We start from the raw sequence: 14,735 nt of genomic DNA, 5'->3' as shown, positions 1-14,735 counted from the left end.
GTTAAACCTCAAGATGTAAATCATACTCAAAGTACAGTAATAGAAAATCTCACTAAGATTGATTTGCTGGCTGCCACTCTGAATATGTTCATAGAAAACTGAAGCCTGTTCACACAGATGAGAAGGATCATCCTAGCAAAGGTAGACATTCAGCTAGCTTCATTGGTATGTCTGTACCAGTTAATAAAATACTGAAATATTTCTGTCCTCATCAGCTAACAGCTGTTATTGAAAATCCCAATCCCATTCCTTTGCCCCAGACACCCAAAGCAACCTCCCCTACCTCCCACCGCACCCCCTGACAAGATGCCTCGAAATCTCTCCATGAACCAGCAAATAAGGTATAAACATTAGCACTGCAGGTCCTCTCACGATCTGTTCCAGTGAAGCTTCTGTTCTGATTCTTGTGCCATACCTGTCACCAAATACTTTAAATATCAACCTAGCTATGGTGTCATCATGATTTCCTATCACTCGTTTGCCCTGTCTTTATCATATAGTTCTAGATGTTTATCTGTGGAGAAGAGGAAAAGCATTTTCTACCCTCAATAAAGGAATTAGACTAGATTTTTATTAAAACAAAGACATTATTTATTTTGATCTGATGATACACAAACGCTCCTACTTGCTGAACCCAATTAGATGGGAAATACCTTTGTTGTCAGCAGCAATGAAACCAAGTACATTCTCATGTCTCAGCATAACCGTCTGGTAAATTTCCGCCTCACGAAACCAAGATCTTTCATCTCTGGAGGAGAATATTTTTACAGCCACATCTTCTCCACACCACCTTCCGTGCCAGACCTCACCAAATCTACCTTTTCCTACTATCTCCTGAAGTACGATCGTCCTTGCGATTGTTCTTTGAACCAACAGAGGTAGACCTAACCAAAGAAAAGATGGAATTGATGATTAGAAACAAGGGCGTTCCAGAAGGAACCATCACGATGGCCATTATTTCCCATAAAAAGGCAAACATTTAAACACCTTAAGAATTTCACTGATTTTGAAGAAATAAGTACTATTATACCAAACCTTAGTGTCAAACCATTGCTCAAGAGAATACTCCAGTTTCTTATTATGAATTTCTCTTCTCATATTCACAAATGGCAATTTCTTGAACATAGCCTGCTGCTACAGATATCTGATTTTCCAGAACTGCTCCATATCTCCCCAATAGGCCCATTAAAGCCAGTCAGTTTACTAAATATGCAAAAGTTTAAAAAAATATGCCATTAGCTGCTAAAATAAAATGTATTGTTTCTAGTACAATGGGAGAAGCAGAAGAATTCTCTGCGAATTAAAAAAAATTAAAACTGCAAAGTGAAGAATCAAATTCAATAATCAAGGGAGGTAATCACATTACACTAAAAGCGAAGGCACAGTCATAGAAACTACCAAACAGATATCCTGTGAAATAAAACAAATTTCAAAGAAAATATATTCTGAGTGTATGTAAAAAGTTTAGATTCTTTGAACCGATAACCCGTCTAGAATTCCTTCCTAAAGATTTAACTACAAAAGGCAGAAACACTTATGTTAAAATATTTAATACATTATTATTATTTATAGGAAATAGAAGGAAAATATCAGATAATAGAAAAACTGTGAAACATTGTGCAGAGATTAAGAGAACAGATAAGAAAGACCTGTGCTCAAATTTCAACTGTGCCACGCACCCACCTGCCAGTAATTGAACTTCTCTGAGCTTGAACCTCCTTATCTACAACACAGGGGCTGTTTAGGAGTACCTACCCCATAGGGGCAATCCAAGAACAAATAAGCACATTAAGCACCCAGCAGAGTATCTTGTATATTACATGATCAGTAATGGCTAATCCTTAATATTCTATCTTAAAACATATTACTTAAAGCAAATGATAATGATGCTGATTACAAAGTATTTCTTAATGACATAGGAAAACATTTTTGCTATAATATTAAATGAAAATAGCACAGTCAATTCTATCCATCAAAATAAGTGTACCTAGCAATTCAAAAACTGCACCAGAAAAAGACTGAAAAGGAAATTTATTAAATGCTATGATGGTTATTTCTACTTAGTGGAATCAGGGTGAATTGTGACATTCTTCTGTCTAATACACATTTTCTTTAATTTCCACAATGAGTACTTATTGCAAGTATAATTAGAGGAAAATAGTGAAAGAGGTTATAGTATAAGTGTAGTCTGGAAAGTCACGATTCATTATTATCCTTGTAGTGAGTGGGATGGCTCAGGAACGCTCACTGCAACAGCCCTCTGAGCGCTGCAGGCTCTGGCCTCTGCTCCTGAAATGAGCCACAGGGTATTCACATGTTCTCATCTTCGTGAGAACCACGCACTATGGCTAAATAAGCACAGACTATAAGGTTGCTATTATGGGTCTCAACAATTAGTCACAGAGCCCCACAGTCAGAAAGTTCTGAGATCGTCTAGTCCAAGTTTACCATTTTAGAGATGAGAGTATCGGGGCTCCACAATAATCAAAGACTCGCCCAGAACTCGGGAGGCAGAGCCACAACTAAAATACGGGTCTTCAGTCCAAACTCTTGCTCTCACCATTCCATGGGTATGCCCCCAGTTCTCTCCTGCTGGGAAGATCTCCAGCAGCAGACTGTAAAGGCTGTTTTTTGTAGACAGTCAATTTTACACACAATAAAAGTTGATCTAACAATTAGTGGCCCAAACTGCACTCTCAGCCGCTCTCCTCCCTCTCCTGTCTTGTGCACACACACACACACACACACACACACTCACAAAAACATCACATCAACAACCTCTGCCTCCACTACCAACTTACAAGAGAGCTAGATAAGCCTGTGTTTTCAAACTGCAAATTGATTGAGTGCATGACCAATGCCACAGACCATGGGCAGAGCAAGACAATATCATCTAATGTCCTCAGCATGGCAATTAAGCTGAGACACGAAAACTCAGTGAAAGCTGTTTCGGTGTCTTTCAGGGCAACCATTCCAAATAATCTAGTTCTTGCTTATACCCTGACAAATTTCATTTGAGGAAACATGGACTTCACTTTTCCATGTAGGTTCATTTTACTTTTTTTTTTTTAACCAGGGGTTGTAGAAGCTGCTGCCTGTCTGATGGAAAGGCATCGCTCAGTAATGCCACTACTCATCAGAAGTAAGGTATGGGGAGAGGAAAGCAGCAACGTGCCCAGACTCTTAGAAGCCGCCTGAGACACAATCCATTCTCAGAAACTTTCCAACAGAACACTGGTCCATTTGCCTGTTGAAATGTGTCCCTGAGCCCGTTAGGGATAAGCTGCACAAGTTTGGTTTCTCAACATCTAACAAAACTGCCTTTGCCGGAAGTTTGCTGGCCAATGAAGAAGTCAGCAGCACCTGACTTCCTGCCTGTGAATGAGCTTTCATGATAGAAGGAAGTGCTGCTGCAGCCAGATCCACTCTCTCTGATTACCAAAGGCAGTGCTGCCATCAGTTACTGTTTGCCAGTGCTCACCGCCAAATGTTTGTAGCTGACTCTGAGGAAAAGTGCCGAAAACTCTTTCAAACTGTTCATTTAAAAAAATCGCCCGTGCTTGGGTATATTTACAGCTTTCTTTTTAGAACATCCTGGGACATCTGGGTGGCTCAGTTGGTTATCCGTCTGACTCTTGATTTCAGTTCAGGTCATGATATCAGGGTTCATAAGCTCAAGTCCCACATCAGGCTCTGTGCGGGAAGTGGGAGCTTACTTAGGATTCTCCCTCTCTCCCTTTCTCTCTGCCCCTCCCCTGATCACTCTTGCTCTCTCTAAAATGAATAAACTTAAAAAAAAAAAAAGGAAAAGAAAGATCTTAAAATAATATAAAGACAAGAGTCCAGCAGTTAACAAATCCAGAGTTAGGCTTAAGGATGCATAAAAACACCACAAATCTTAATATTAATTTTTTATTTCATGCCCTGACTCATGCTTACTTTCTTAAACCAAATATCCAGCCTCCAGTTATAACATCTCTATTACTTTAATTTGAAAGGGAAGTTCTTAGTCACCTTAAATATATTCAAAAAGTAGCTCTAAAATACACACTGCTACTTAACATCTCCAATTGAACTGAAATTTTGGGGGGGTATTAAATAGAGGGTTATTTAATCAATTGAACCTTATAAAGAAATTATGTAAGGTTTCAAGGAACTGGGCACAAGTCAGAGTTCTCTGTGCTCATATTCGGTGCCTAGGATGTCACCAGTGCTCAGGAGAGAGGGAACAGTAAGCCCCATGACGTAACAGTCCGAGGGGAAGGAGTACCGACTCTGAACAGCTTTACTTTTAAAGGAAGAATGTCAGCTTTCTATGCAATAATTTAGTTTGGATTTTAATTTTATAAACTTTGCAGTTTGGGGACATTTTTCCCATTATTCCTCCTTTGAAAACATGCCACCTAATTTGTGCAGTGATGGCATCAACACCGAGACCTTGTTCAGTGAGAGAGCAGGCGCTCTGGCCCTCAGAAGCAACAGACTGTCGGGCTCTCCGCAAGACATCATCAGGCCTCTCTCTTCTGGACTCTGGTGAGTCGAAAGCTGCTTCGTGTTAAACACGGATGCTCATATAGATGAGACCGCCACTCTGTCATCTGCTCTTGTTAATCGTGCCTGGCTGGATGCTCCTAGAGGCCATGGGCTGGGGAGTTTCTCAAAGTGTGCTTGGGGTAGTCCTCCGTAGTGATTCTGCCAAAGCAAGAGGGGCTCCCGGACCTTCTGCAGTGACCCAGCTCGCCTCACCCTAGTTCACATGTCTGCAGTACCACAGGCCCGCAGAGTTTCTGGATGCAACATGAGGAAAGGCCATAGCAGAGAGTTTGTTATTACAGAGGAATCCGCTCTGTCACCAGAAACCCCAAATGCCCTCACGTGGTGTGTGAAAGGCTCATTCAGGCCATAAAACAGTCTTGTATTTTGAACTGCTTCACCAGGAGTTGTGGAGTTCCATTCAGGGGGAATAGAGATATGATCTCACCTCGGCAGCAGCCAGCAGAGGAGTGCTGCGCTGCTCCCGGTCATCTCGGTTTCTATGTGCTCAGAACACATTCTTGATTTTGATTTCAGGTCAGCCCCCTGCTCACTTCACACACACATCCCAGGAGGGGAGGCTGTGGATTCCAAAGACTCCCATAACCACAAGCAAAGGCACTCTAAGGATACCCCTTTGCACAACTAACATCTTTCCCCCAGAATTCAATTCCTTAAATACAGTAACTTGTGTGCCCACGGAACATTACTAAGACAGCAACAGTGATTAGTACCAACCATAAGGGGGCAGGGGTAGGGGGGAAAGAAACTCTTTTCTTGCTTCAAAAATAAGTTCTGAAAGAATGTAATAGTAAGACTCGGAATACCTAAAGAAAAGGCAACTGAGAAGACTTAACTCTTTCGGCCATGACAGTTTTTTCTCTTCATCAAATCCTAACACAGGTTTCTATACCAGAACTTACCAGGTACCACACTGAGCATTCTAAATGATTCAATTCATAATACTGGGGCCCTTTTTAAAAGTTAGAAATTGTTTTCATTTATTTTTAAATGCGAGTTTTCTTACTGCAGAATGGACAGGGGGCACATACCAGAGCCGGAGCCAGAGGCAGTCACCTCGTAAATCAGATCTTTTAGAGTTTTTCCAGCATTTACCAGATTGCACTCAGAGAGGGGTTCCTCCACGTTCTGTCTCTTTTTCTTCCTGTCTGTGCACTGGCGACCTTGGCATGCCCATAGCGTCAGCACCGCTGCCATGGACAGGAGGCAGACCGGCACAGTAATAACAACGGTCAGCTCCATGGGTCCGAGTTTTGGGATATCTGGAGATGCTTTGGTTAAAAAAAAAAAAAAGAACACGACCATAAATCAACCCATTTAAGAAACTTTAGAAACTGCAAACCGGCTCACCAAAATGTTATGTCTTTGATGTGGAGCTACACAGTATGCACATATGTTAGCTGGTAAAGACTCCCTGGGGGAGAGGTAGGGTTGGGAAAAGGAGTTGAGGTCAGGAAGCAGAAGGAATAATCATGCCAGGTGCCAATGGGAGACAGAATTAGGATTGTGGAAAGCGCTAGCACATGTGACCATTTTATTTTATTTTTTACACAATTTATTTTTTAACATATGCAATTATATTCTGTCATTTACAATACAGTAGTTACAATGATACTCCAAACAGAAAAGCAAAGTAAAAAATCAAAACCCCCATTTCTATTTCATGTAATTAGACTTATACAGAAATTAGAAGGTTAGGTACCAACTAGTTAATCACCTAATTTCACAGCTATCTGAAGTGGCAATTGTAATATAGCAGCTTATCTATGATACATTCAAGATACATGATACAATTTATTACTTGCCCATAAGCTAAAACACAACCTGCTTAATACCTTTCCTTAAATTCCACCTCTATACTACAGTATACTTGAGGTCCATGCAAAAAAGTAGCTACTTTTAATATAGGAAATGGATGATTAAGTCTTTAGTGCTGTAAAAGCAACTTCATTTAAACATAACCACCCCCACCACCATAAAAAGAAGAGGAAAAAAAAGTAAAGAAAATAATAAGGGAAAAACCCAAGACACACTGCCTAGGGGGGGAAAAAAAACCAGCATGTCATTTCTGTCACATGCGACCATTTTAAAATCTCCAAGGCATTTGCCATTTTTCTACTATCTTCTCCATGTCTCAGCAGTCCATCCTGAGAACACATTCATTCAGGATAAGGTTTTCAGTTTTAGAAAAATAAACATGATCACTGAAACCAAGTAACAAGAGTATAATTAAATTTGTGACTCTCCTATTAAAACACAGCCAGTTTTTCTAAAGTTCACCTTGCATTTAAGAAATCTTTTTAATTTAGGGGAAACAGTGATACATGAAAAATCTATGATGACAGATATTCCCTGCATTTTTCAAAGAAATTATTTTGACACTTGAAATGAGCACATAGTTCATTTTCTTTTCATTCACTAAAGACAGCCTCAGCATCAGTTTAATTTTATTGCTAGGTCCTATCATTAAGGGATGTTGGTTTTTGTTTTTAATGAGCCTTGGGAAGTATTTGATAGGATATGGGAACAAAATTCCAAAGACTTAGGCTCTCAGTCATCAAGGAGAAGTAGAAGAATGAAGGCTTTGGAGAAAGCGAAGCCAACGTGAGCTGACACTTTCTCCATTTGTGGCTACAGTGCCTTGGGCAAACTGCCCTGGCTGACTAGGCAAACCCAGTGAGAGAGTTGGCCAGAATGCATAGAAAGCAACGAACAACACCTTCTTCATATAGTCTAAACAAATGACAATGAAAATGGACCTTGTGAATTAAGCCATTCCTCAGACTTCCTTCTTTGCAATGACAGTCCTAGAGAGCTTATTATATTAAATACACTTATATTTTACTTACAATATGTCAACCAGAACATATAAACACAAATTTAAAATAACTATTATTTAATTCTCAAGGAAAAGGAATCAAATTCCTCAAAAATGTGTTCATACAGGTTTCAGTATACCCCTAAAAATATTTTTTTTACTATGGATAAGTAATAGATTTAAAACTGTTAAGTGAACTTTGGAAACAAACTTAATCCACGCTCTCCTACTTTGCCCTGGGAATTCTGGCAGGTCACCAACTTTCCTTCTTCTAAATGTTTCGGGATCCCTCTGAAGTCATTAGAAGTTGTACAGGTGCATATGAAGAGAGGTTGGCCTTGAATGTTCTTGTGACAAGGTGCTAAAAGAGTTCTCTGACTTGACTTTGTTTTAGAAATCATTAACCATTGTACCTGTAACTTCTAAAGCTTGCTGTTATAAAAAGAGTTTTATTATCCAACTATGATCTTTCAATCTACATTCAAGTTATATCTATATTTTTAGGTCCCCACAATGCTATTCTAGGCATTCAAAGAAAGCCACAGAAAGCATTTAATCTCCTGCAACCTATATAAACATTTACTTAAATATGCTTTTAAAATAAAAATAAAATTTTAAAAATAAAAAATTTCGCTATTAGATACATTTTTAAGGATATATCTTATTCTGATATATATTATCAGGAACTATCAATATAAACATTAGAGTTAAAAAGCTTATTGACTGTCTTCATTTTAGTAAAGCTCTATTAAGCAGAGCTCAGATCATCACCATGGCAACCAATAAAGAGGTGAAAGGTCAGCAACCCTGAAAATAGAATACTCTCTATAAAAGTGTACTGCTCTAGTGAAGGTTACAGCTCTCAGATGTTTATTACAGATGGGCAATGTTTCTACTTTTGTGAACAAATTTACTGATACGAGTTAGTAATAAAAAAAGATTACTCAGCTAGAAGAGGCTAGCAACAGCATCCAGAAAGAGTTCCTTAAACACTGAGCAGTTTTTAAAGCAAACATTTGTAAAACTATCTCCTAAACCAAATGTTGATTGTAATCTCTACAGGAGATAACTGAAGAAAAACTGGTCTACACCCAATGAGTCACAGCAAAAGGAGATAGTAGTGCAGTTAAGAATACATTTTAATAAGTTACCTTTGATGAGCATATGATCTTTTTCTAGAAAGTTTTACATTCTTGATCTTAGGAGACACTTAATATTCAATAATTTCCAACTTGAGATTGACTGTGCCAACTGAAATGCATTCTCCATGTTATAGGCTCCTCCATGGTTTGGGTAGTGCTTCATTGCTCATTCCTGTTATTTCATTCCTTAGCAAATAAAGTACAATCGAATGGGGGTGGAGAGAGAAAAGCACTAGCCCAGATGGGTGAGAGCCTAGCTCACAAATATCTCCCTTATCTAAGCTATACAGTACATTGAATCAAAACAATACAGGAAAAGGAAGTATTAACAAGGCTGGGAAAAGGGAACATTGATCCAGATGAGGTGGAAGATCCTCAACATCTAGAGAGAGTCGTGTGAAAAGCAGACGAATGTAAAATAGTAAGATAAGACAAAAGAACAACATCTGAGAAGAAAGATGGATGGATAGATGGAAGGAAGGAAGGAAAGGAGGAAGGATAGAAGGAAGGAAGGTGGGAGAGGATTTTTTTAAAGCAACTTTCTTTGTGACTTTGCGGCTTCCCCTAGAGACCTGAGTGGAAATGTTGATGGTGAAAGTCAATGGTCATTGTCACTGCTCAAATAAAATTCAGAACTAGTTTAGATGTCTCAGCTTCTCCCAGGACAGTGCCTTCTTGCCACTCACTACTTCTAGCTTCAGTTAAGCAATCTTCAAAATGAAAAGAAAAAGATAATATAGGCATGATCCTGATGATCCAGATGTTTCCTTCCTCACTGACCTCTTCTCTTTCCTTAAGTATAAAAATTACTGATGTTTATGAGATTTATGACCTTGGAATTATTTAATTTATATCTCCTTAGTATATGCAATTAGCAGGAAATGGCTTAGAACTGAGTTATGGATGGGGCACCTGGGTGGCTTAGTTGGTTAAGCACTAACTTTGGCTCAGGTCATGATCTCATGGTTGGTGAATTCGAGCCCCACATCTAGCTCTGTGCTGACAGCTCAGAGCCTGGAGCCTGCTTCAGATTCAGTGTCCTCTTCTTTCTGCCCCTCCCCTGCTCATGCTCTGTCTCTCCCTTTCAAAAATAAATAGACATTTAAAAGAATTTTTTTAAAGAACTGAGTTATGGACTTGATCAATTGTCTCAAATAGGCCATATTGACCACTGGCATGGAAATCTTGTAGAATGTCTACATTCTACATAAAGACACATTTTTTTTTTTACTATATTAGAATGACCCTCAACTGACTAGAAACTAAAACATTACAGTGGACTGAAGAATTGAAACTCGTTGAGAGTAGAGTGACTGAAGAGATATGCACTGGCTGGATATCTGTTGAAACACAAAATCAGACAAAGAAAACAGAGATCTCCATCGAACCAAAGTGAATTTTTGTGAAATTTACAAGGTTATTGCTCCCTTCCCAGAAGCTTGTGCAGCAAGTAGCCAACAGAAATTAAAGGGGATCCAAGATAACCCCCGAAGAAACCACAGACTAATATTAAAACTACTCCTATTCCTTATATTAAAGGTTTTGCCCCAACTGAAAAGATACCACCCTGCAAGGTTGGATCCATGAATGTGTAAATATCAAGTCCAACTGTCTCCCCACCTATTCCCCGCAAAAGGGGAAGAATGTCTTCCCCCTGCTTGTAGCCTGTTCTCAGGTGGTAAGCCAATCCAAAAAGACAATATTTCTTGAGATGCTTTCTGATGGGTTCATTTCTGACCTAGTACATGGAAAAAAATGCCACCATAGTCAACTGAATGATGTTGACCTACCCTATAAACCCTCTATGACACAGGCCTATGATATCAATGAGAGGGCTTTGTTTAGGTTAGTTTAGTTTAGTTTACAGCTTTCTGGGGGGAAATGTGGAAGTAATGCCTTCAGGTAAAACAAGAGAGAACACATTGCCTCTAAGATGTTCAAAGCTACCTCAACAGGAATCATTTCTTTTTCCAAAAACAGTGATATTCTAAGCATTGAGAAATCTCCCAGATCTTCATGATGAACCTCCTTTAACCTACCATTTCAAAACATCATTAAATGTGAATACCATCATTTCAAACATGTTTGCTTGATGGTAATGAACATGCATTTTGAATTAGTTTCTTACTGCTCTCCTAAAAAACTGGATCCATATGGATTGCTTTGTATAACATTGCACAGAGAATGACTCTTGAGGGCAGATGCCAGAAAGTGGGGCACAGTCCACATCCTGATGGAATTTTAACTCTACTAAGGAATACATGATCCATCTAGGGAACAATTCCAAAGCAATCTTGAAAATTAAAAAAATATGAAGAAAACTACATAGGAGCAAGGGGAGTGCAAGATAAGAAAAGATCATCATGAAGAATTCCATTCATGATAAATCAGTCCAATATAAAATAATATAGAACTGCACTTACATGTGGAAAGTCTACACATGTGAAATAGAATGGGTCTTTTGCTAAGTCAAAAATACTAGGTTTATTTGTCTAACATTCCTATGTTAATTCTGTATTCACTGGTTGCAGACAGCCCTCCACTACCTGGAGCTTGTCCTAGCCTACTATTCTCTACAGTGACCCTTATAGTCATCAGAAATAATTCAGGTAGAAGTTTGTTCTATTGGATCCCGCCAACATACTCCACTATAGGGAACAGCAAATGGTCATCCTTCTCCACAAAGCAATCATGTCAGACATGTTGTTTCTGACCAACATGAACCTCAAGTATTGAACAAGGGCAGATTTTTGAACCTAGAGATTCAACTGAGCAATGAAGGGGACAGAAATAGCATGAGAATTATTTCTGCCCTTTAACAATCAGTTGGGCTATGTATGGATGGGCCCTCCATTTTTCAGTGCAGAGTCAAAAAATGGCTACCTTCATACACCATCTTGTCTGTCTTCTCCTGGAATGATTTCATGGTTTTATAGCATGCAGGTCGCACCACACATAAAAATATTTCCTGACAGTTCTTGTGTTGGTGGGCTTCTGGGAGTATGTGAAGAACACTGAGTATCTTCAAATCTTCTTTTGTCCACTTTTGTATGAATTTAAGAATAATAATGTGTTTATATTTTAAGAAATGAGGAATGTGAGATTGAAGAACATAACCTTTGGCATGGAGAATGTAGAACTTTAACTTAAGCAGAGATGAGATTAATAAAATGTAGAAAGAATTCAAATCAGCTCTGCAGTTTTTCTTAATTGCCCCACATGCATCTAAAAATTAACTTATTAATGTGTCATCAAAACACATATTCTCAAATGATACATATTTGTAAAGAAATTAGATATTAACTACTCAAGGAATGGTTCAGGTTTTTTTTTTTTCTTAAGCCAACCTTTTACATGGGAAAAAGTGAAAGATCCTTGGAAATAGCACCCATATCTCCTATTGCTGTTTCCTCAGCTCATGGCAAAGCCTTGTTCAGAGAAGACATGTGAAAACACTGACCATGAGGGAGGAATTATGCTTCTGTGTCCCAGAGTTCGTACTAGTATAAATTCTCCCACAGCAAACACATTCACACAGAGCAGTTTGTTCACATGGAAAAGACTGATGTGAATAATCCTATTTTGACATGGCCCAGTGTCCTATAATCATCCAAAAAGTACTTCAGTAAACAGGTAATAGTATTTATTTAGCGTTTCTAGGAGAGTAGGTGCTTACATAGTATGAAATCCTCAATTTAGAATTGGTTATAAATTTTACTTCCAATTTCCCATTATAACCCTATGAACAAAATTTCATAACTGAAATCAGTGTACTTGTTTCCTGAGATAGGAAATGCTTTCTATATTAAACTTTAAAAGCTCAAGTGTGACTTTTTTGTATGCTTATATTTCATAGCACTTTCCAAAATATAAAAATCACAGCACCTTTCAGTTTCTGAAGGGAGGGGGAAAATACCCCGTCTGGTACACCTGTCAGGTGTGCACTGAATCCTCAGAGAATAAGCTATAAATGGATTGTTCATGTGATGGCAGAACAATTCCACAAGGGGTCCCGTGAGTATTTCTCAGCATGGAGATGTCACCTTACGCTGACTACAGCAATGAATTCATTTAAAATAGAAAACCATGATAAAGTTGGAAAACAACAATAAATTTTTAAAAGGACTGTGAATAACAAGTCTTTAAAGTCCCAAAAGAATAATAATATCTGAGCCTGCAATTTTTATAATTATAGCATCCTTTGAAATCCTTAATTTTTGATAAATTTAATTCTAATGTTTTGGCAGTTTATCTTCCTTCAAATGTAATCCTTTAGTTTAAATGAAAGTCTAATTTAGACATGTACCTAATCAATAAGCATTGTTTACCTGCCCTGACTGATATAAATAATCAATTTTCCTTTTTCTCTTTACACAACTTAGAACAGAACAGGAAGATGAAAATTGGACTGAGGTTAATAAAGCAACCAATATTTTAATGCTGTGTGTGTCTTTTCATTATTGAAGCCAATTATTTGTAAAGCAAAAAATATAATCGTATTATTAAAATAGTGTGCGAAATCTGAAAGGAAATTATTACTACATTTACCCTTTCAAGCACAGTATGTGTTAGTATCAGAATGGGACCAAAGATATCTGGAACTTGAATGTTTTGTTGAATAGTCTGTTTCCACATGAAAGATGGTAATTAGTGTAAGCATGAACTAAATAGCAATTCCTATCAAAATTAACCAAGTAAATACCCAGTTTCTCTTGCCCAGGTTACTATCCTAGATGAATTTTTATGGAAAATTTTAGACTGTTCTTGATGCCGTCTGACATCACAGCTATTTCTCTGAGCATGATTCTGATGTCCCTTAGAGTCATCAGAAATCATTTGTTAAATGCAATACAGCCATGAAATAATCAAGCAACAAAATGTGATTCCTTCACAAAGGAAAAGACATATATTTTAATAACAAGGAAGAAAAGTAAGATATAAAATTGTATTAAGCAGAATAGCTCAACCATGCTAAAGTAGAAATATACTAAACTATTGGTAATGGGAACTCTAGGCCAGTGAGTATAAGCGTACTACGTATTGATTGAGTGATTGATTGAATGAATGAATGAATGAATGAAAAAATAGGGAAAGCCCATGTCCACTAAGGAAGAATGAGCTGCTCTTCAGTTTCAACCAACTGATTAATGAGGAAGACCTCAAAAAAGCCATAACTGATTTTTCAAGGACAAGTTAGATACCTGTAACTTTTATATTAAGACTCTTAATTTTTAACAATGTTAAGAAATATGTTTCTTTCCTTTTCCAGAAGCTGTGGGTCAATCAAAACCTGTCTGTGGTCTGGATACAACCCATAAGTAGGTAGAACTATGGATGACTTTTGTTGTTTCTGTGTTCCTCAGAAGTGGGTTTTGCTACAAATAACAGAGAAAACCAGACAACAGTTTCCTTTTCTCTTTCATGTAAAAGAAACCTGAAGATGTTGAAGATGTCCAATGTTATCAGGGTGACACCCCTGTCAGCTCCCTGTTGCCACCCCTGTAGTACAGCCATCACCCTCACCGTCCAAGGCAGCCACTAAAACTCCAAGCTTTATATCCAGGCAGTGTGATGGAGAGTGGAATAATAACATGCCAGTTCTGTTTTAACAAGTCTTCTCAGAAGTTCTTCTAAACACAGGCACTCATCTCATTCGCCAGAACCTATATGACCATATGACCACAATTCTCTGTAAGAGTGGCTCAAAATACTGTCTGTTAGGACAGACATATAATCCGCTGGAAGTCTAGGTGCTGCTACTAAATGGGCATTGGAGGAATCTAGATGTCTTTGAAACACTTATCTATAGACACAATAAACTTTGATCTATTGGATTTTTTGTTGGAAAAAGAACATACGTGCAAACACACACACACACACACACACACACACACACGCACACACACATCAGACAGTACTGTACAAGAGTTCTAAGGAAAGAGATACATAATGCCCTCAGCTGCTTAATACTCCAAAACCAACTCAGATGTTAATACAAAGTGTAACCTCCCATAAACTTGCCTATATGCAAACATTACTTGGAAACTTGATGTTTGCTGTGAAATATAATGAATAAACAGAAAAGTCCATATATTATGTAGGTTAAGTTTAAAAGATTTATAAACTCCCACACATCACCACTCCCCTCATCTCCCTTCCCCCTCTTTTCCTCCACTCTGAAATACCCCCACATGATCACAACCTTATTCCTTCTCCAAGGG

The 14,735-nt window shown here is 38.2% G+C and overlaps 1 protein-coding gene across 1 annotated transcript in view; it reads right to left on the bottom strand.

The window, feature by feature from the left end:
* ACVR1C (activin A receptor type 1C) overlaps positions 1-14,735 on the bottom strand; it is a 72,177-nt gene that overhangs the window by 13,021 nt on the left and 44,421 nt on the right. Inside the window, exons 3-4 of the mRNA XM_029933000.1 lie at positions 5,586-5,825; positions 654-884 (exon numbers count right to left, since the gene is read on the bottom strand). Coding sequence (XP_029788860.1) covers positions 654-884; positions 5,586-5,825 — 471 coding nt within the window. The remainder of the gene's footprint in view (positions 1-653; positions 885-5,585; positions 5,826-14,735) is intronic.

The sequence above is a fragment of the Suricata suricatta genome, chromosome 3, assembly GCF_006229205.1.
Source record: "Suricata suricatta isolate VVHF042 chromosome 3, meerkat_22Aug2017_6uvM2_HiC, whole genome shotgun sequence".
NCBI classification, from domain to species: domain Eukaryota; kingdom Metazoa; phylum Chordata; class Mammalia; order Carnivora; family Herpestidae; genus Suricata; species Suricata suricatta.
Note: the sequence above shows the minus strand (reverse complement) of the source record. Positions and strands in the feature narration are given on the sequence as shown.